We start from the raw sequence: 6,239 nt of genomic DNA, 5'->3' as shown, positions 1-6,239 counted from the left end.
GGCAGTGTTTTTCGTTTTTATGTAGATCCAGTTTTTATTAACACAGCTCGATATTCGTAATTTTACTTAGGTCGCTCCTTAAAACAGAAATGAACAGATCAGCGATTGTACACAATTATAACAGAACTTCTGTCAAATTGGAAAAAAATGGTTTGACGTACTTTAAAGGAAAGGCATTGAAATCTTGAATACTTAAAAATCTTAAAATTGATAGTTGGCCATCGATAGGTACATAGATTATACACTTAATATATTTGAGATAGGTACCCAATGCACCATTTATAAACCGCTGACTAGTGTATACAATATGTCATGGTCATCGATTAATTCGCATTTAGATTATTAATATGGTAATGGGAGTTGCAGTAGTATATCTATTTAAAAAAAACTGGTGATGTATGTATTGACTAGTTTGAATAATTAATAGCAAACTGAAGTCGTTTAATAGAAGGAAGTAAATAGAAAACGTTACTGAACTGCTTTTGATCACGACATTAAATGGAAAAATACAACAGGAGAAAAATCTTGAATTGAAACAAACCTAGAGTACTAGTTCTTTAGTTTAGTTTAATAGTCTTTACATCCTGGTTACTTATTTTCCAATCAAATCAAACTTTTAGTCGATTTTTGTTTATTTACTGAACTCGTGCTCCAGCTCTTTTTGGTTTTGATTGCGTTTTGTTTTGACTTTTAGTACATTTTCCAGAGCGTCTTAAAACTGTTCCAAATAATTTTACTGTTAGTTAAATTGAAACAATTTAACATAATCTTACTAGATGATAATAATAAAAAAAATCGTAGCCTCGATCTTTTAAAAATGTATTTTATTTCACCTACCAATGGACTAAAAATGAGAATGAGAGTTAACATCAAAACAAAACGTCACTTGTATAGTTGAGTTGTTGGTCAAAAGCTTTACGTTGTTCTATTTTTGTTTTCTCTCAGTTTTAAGTTAATTTATGACATGGTTTAACCGCAAAATTATTTAGGATGACAATGGAAAGGAGGATAAAGTTAAAAACCCTCAACAGCCATATCACATGTAAAATCTGCCGCGGTTATTTCATCGATGCTACCACTGTTACTGAATGTCTTCATACGTGTAAGTAAATGAATTGTTTTCCTAATTATTTTACAAACATTATATTCTTTTTTAAGTTTATCATATTAAAAACACAGTATTAAACATTTGTATTAGGTAAATTTTATTTAAATACCAACATGATTTCGCACTTGAGAAATTCACAGATAGCTTTAATAATAATAACTAAATGCTATCAAATTATTCATGAGGAGTCTTTTAATAAGATTTTAGCTTAGTAAAACTAAACTTAGGGTGTACATCAAACTTAGAATTGAAAAATGTTTGTACATAACCTAAACCTAACATAATTGTGAACAATTTTGTAGTCTGCAAGAGTTGCCTCGTAAAACACTTGGAGGAGAACAACACATGTCCGACATGCAACATCGTGATCCACCAGTCGCACCCGCTACAGTATATAAGCTTTGACAGGACCATGCAAGATATAGTTTACAAACTTGTTCCAGACTTACAGGATAGTAAGTATAATAGCTTCAAACTTATTTTTGTAAGGTACTGGGAGTGTCCTTGACAAAGTGGACTGTAGGACCCATCCTAAAATGGCCCTCGGCAATAACTGTTTAGACTGAAACAATTTAATTAGTACCCAAAACATAAATAATAGTTTTAAATATAATGTGTTAATTTATTGTGGTATACTTCAGTGGAATCTTAGTATTTGTTTTAGTTTGGGGAATTCATTGAGTTACAATGGGTTAAAAAAAAGTTTACGTAATACAAATACTGGTTTTGGTTTGTTTGTTTTTTTTTTTTTTTGGGTGACTGGCAGAGAATGCCTTAAGCGTTCACCACACACATGACACCAATGTCAATTTTACATGAAGTGTAAATAAATAAATAAAAAATTTAAAAAAATACTATATACATTTCAATTGAAAGCTTCACTTGATTTGTGTGAATAAGAATATCTAGGTTTTTAGCAAAATCATGGTTGAACAACAAATCATGGTAAACATTTTAACTAGACTGTTTATTTATTATTTGTATTCAATTGTATAAACATCCTTAAGGAGAACATTTCTTTGTAAAAATTGTAATAAGTTTCTATTACTGCTTTCTACAATTTCAACGTAAAATAAATATTAAACTATAAATATGAAACTTTGACCTTCAAATCACAAGGTTTTTGGTGTAACACATTCAAATTGTGTTATTAATGGTGATTAGTTCAACACTTAACACCAGGTGGGGCATAAGCTTGTTCAAAACAAATTTGTTTTATCAAGGTAATATCTTGTTCATCTGCAAAGGGAACCTGAAAGCTAACACCATAGATCTTTAAGACTAAAACTGATGTAGCTAGTGTATTTCATTTGATTTTCAATGGTGTGACCTTTTACACAGAGTACAGATTAAATACAAGAAACAAAAAAAGTAGGTATTTATTATTGTGTTGGTATTCAACTTCTTTGACTCTAACTGTCAACTTCTTTATTCATTATCATTAAAGCTACAACAAAAAACTTATTATTAAAATATTTTTTTTACAGATGAGTTGAAACGTGAGCGTGACTTCTATCGTGCCCGTGGACTGCCTTGTCCTAAGGACACTGCCCTCGCTGCAGACAAGCCTACAGGAGATGAGCCTGAGCAACCCGACAACACTGACTGCCATCGAAAAGATGAACAGGCATGTATTCATTTGCTTTCGGCAGCTACAATTCTTAGACTATGTTTTTATTATTATTTTCAGACAGCCGATTATTTTTTAATTTTAGTAGAAATAAATATCGATGCTTGAAAGGCAAACGTAACTTAGCGACAATGCGTGAACTTTACCATAGACTAATTTAAAGTTGAAATACCTGAAAAAAATTCTATTTTAACGAATCCAGCTGTAGGATTGAAATGATTTTAATAGACCTAGAAATGTATTTTTTTGCGCATCAAATATGGTTATTGCCTATCATTTATGTATAAAGCAGTTATTGTTGCTTAGTCACGTTTGCCTTTCAAGCGTCTAGATGATACTATGTTACATTACTTGTATATAATACTCGGTAATAAGACTTGAAATTATTGATTGATGGTCACAGAAAGCCATAGACATAACCACCATACCACGAATCCTAGAACTTCTTTGAGGGTTTCTACTTTTTCACTTTGTAAGCTTATTTAATGCTTAATGGCTGGTTGTCTGAATCACAAACCAATAAAAATTTTCAATTATTTCTTTGGCAACAGGTCAATGTCTGTTTGGAATGTATATCAACATCATTACGAACACTCAAAAGAAGTTTCATTCGATGCTCAGCTCAGGCGACAATAACACACCTCAAGAAATTTGTAGCTAAGAAAGTATTGAATGGAATCGACCAATACAGAGAGGTAAGTTTTCGATTATTATAGTCGGTACGTCTGTAATGATAAAAAACTTCTTATGCCTGAATCAAGCGGATGATTTTTGTCAAAGTATATAAACAATTGTAAATGTTCATGAATGTCTTCCAATAATAAATTTCAACATAACATATTCTTAAGCTCAATTCAATTTGTATATTGGACAATGAAATTGAGGCATTCATTTCAGATCCGCTCACATTCATTTACATAGCAATATAATAATATAATATGTGTTTATTGCATCAAAATTGATGGTGACAAAAGGTTATATTATAACATCAATCAATTTTTAAGTCAAAATCATAGTATGATCAAAATAAGTTCTTTAATTGGCCTTTTACTTAAATAATTTAGCTTCATAATAAAGTGACCTAGTAATACCAAAGTAAGGTCAACTATAATTATTGAACCTCCCACTATTGACTCTCACTAATGTAACACTAAGTCAGTCTTTTTTTTATCTCTTTGGTGGGTGAACAAGCTCACGGCCAATCTGGTGTTAAGCGAATACTGGAGTCCATAGACATCACAACGACATAATATCAGCCCATAGACGGATAATGCGAATACTGCTACCCACTTTAAAACATGAGTACATACTAAGTCTCACTTTTACAATACTATGGCTGCCTCACTCGTTCAAACCAAACCCATTATGTCCTTACGGCACAAATATGCCAGGTGGTGGTACCTGTCCGTATAGACTCACAAGACGTGCCGCTAATAAAGTTGTAGCCATAGTCCGTTTATTTGTTTAGACTTGTTAGTAATTAAGTGTCTGCGAAGCACTGCTCTTCCTAGGGTCAGTGTTAGCAACACTCCGGTTTGAGCCCCGTGAGCTCACCTACAAACGTTAGGGTGAAGCTGAAATAGCCTCTCAAGGCTATCAGCATAAGTAGGAAAAAAAGAGAAAAAAAATTTGTTTTGTCTGGAACATATGAAATATATTTTTTTTTTGTATACATCTTACAAGATCAATAATATAAAATATGTATGATTTCATGAATATGATGTGGTATTTTTAGTGATACCACTACACTTTATTTCATCTATGTGTGATCTGGTAAGTTATTAAGTTATTTAATTATTTCAGATTGACATATTGTGCAATGACGAATTACTAGGCAAGGACCATACTCTGAAGTTTGTATATGTGACTCGTTGGAGGTTTCGGGATCCACCTCTTCGTCTCCAATATAGACCTAAGATTGATTTATAAATTATCCTCTGTTACACCTCATTCATGGAAACTGTTTAAATTTTTGTAATTAGATAGGTGTGCAATTAATCTGACTGGCATTCACATTCCAAGCTATGTTTTCTTAAGATTATAGTTTAAAGGATTTCACCATTTTGATATAATCGCTTGTTGTTGTCACATTCTGATTTAAAGGCAAGGATAACTTCAATGTGGAAAGTTTGACCATGTCCTGAGTTTTCAGTGTTTATTATTATAGTGTCGAGGAAACAACAAGATTTACCGGAGTTGCTAGTACCAATCATGAATCATGAGCTCGGCTCAGGTTTGCTTAAAGTATTTTTTAGAATATAAGCAAGGATTTTCTCACTAGCCCATAGCATTATATTAGCCCTTAATTTTTATTTATGTAGAATCTCTAAAGTAAGGTTCATAGTGGCTCAAGCTAAGCTACGTTCCACTATACACCAACTTTGGATCCTAATTCATGGTGGTTTTATTTATAACCGGTGAATAATGTTATATTCATCGAATGTGAATGCCAATTTGTAAATAAAGAACTAGGGAGGGTTTGACACTTTCATTCACTAAATGTGATTAAAGAGGGAGGGTCAGCACTTTTTCACAATTTCAATTCAATTTCACAGACAATTTTCAACCACCCACCATCAGGTGGGCCGTATGCTCGTTCGCCTACAAGGGCAATAAAAAAAATAAAAACAAAGTTTTGACAGTTGACATACACCTGGTGGGTGTCATGACCGTGAAAGAGATTGTCAAACGAAAAAAAAAGTAACGAACAAATATTGTTAAACATAGGTGTTTGTAATTTTCTAGATATTTTATACGACATAGTTATATTATTTTATTTTAAGGTGTAGTATGATTAATTATAAAAAAAATTTAGTTCAATTTAAAAATAAACAATTTTTTTGTGTATATAAAATAATAGAAAAATATTTTTAATCTCATTTTAGTTCAAATATTTTATTATGTTGTTTTAGTTTTTTTTTTTTTTTGTTAGCCAAGGACCCTTTAGCTTATAAAGAATTGTTGCGTTGTAACTTAGAATGTGGATGTATAATTATTGGTTCTCGATTATTTACTGAAAATAAAGACATTTTATCGATGTGAAAATAAATGTGAAATAATCTTTCTTTTTTTTTTTTCCTACCTAAGCTGATAGCCTTAGGGGCTATTTCAGCGTAACCCTAACGTTTGTAGGTGAGCTCACGGGGCTCAAACCTGATGACGTTGCTAACACGAACCCTAGCAAGAGCCGTGCTTCGCAGAATCTACCACCGGATCGGAAACGCGACCCACTGAGGAGATCCGGCGAGAAACTCAGTGGGCTGTGTCTGAGAGTTAATTTACTCGTCGAGCCCTTCGTCGCAAGCGACGGGTTCGACGAGAACGGTGACCGGTGCTTGAAGTACCTAAAAGCACCGTTAGTGGATCGGGAGGATCCGAGATGACGTGTTTTGGGCGCCGTCGACTCCTTTCCATTCTGTCCGCAGGATCGGGAATGTAGTTACCGGCGGCCACGATGAGAGGGTTCTCGTGTCGTGCCGCTTTATCGAAGTGGAAGGTATT

At 33.1% G+C, this 6,239-nt stretch overlaps 1 protein-coding gene across 1 annotated transcript; it reads left to right on the top strand.

Annotated features, from left to right (window-relative positions):
* Positions 1–692: 692 nt before the first annotated feature.
* On the top strand, positions 693–5,799 carry LOC101745425 (polycomb group RING finger protein 3). The gene is made up of 5 exons (XM_004927049.5): positions 693–1,102; positions 1,411–1,563; positions 2,596–2,735; positions 3,290–3,433; positions 4,542–5,799. The coding sequence occupies exons 1-5, from the start codon at positions 991–993 to the stop codon at positions 4,665–4,667; spliced, it is 675 nt and encodes a 224-aa protein (XP_004927106.1). The 5' UTR covers positions 693–990; the 3' UTR covers positions 4,668–5,799.
* Positions 5,800–6,239: the final 440 nt, after the last annotated feature.

This window comes from Bombyx mori, chromosome 7 (genome assembly GCF_030269925.1).
Source record: "Bombyx mori chromosome 7, ASM3026992v2".
Lineage (NCBI taxonomy): Eukaryota > Metazoa > Arthropoda > Insecta > Lepidoptera > Bombycidae > Bombyx > Bombyx mori.
The sequence above is the reverse complement of the archived record's forward strand: the minus strand, read 5'-3'. Positions and strand labels throughout refer to the sequence as shown.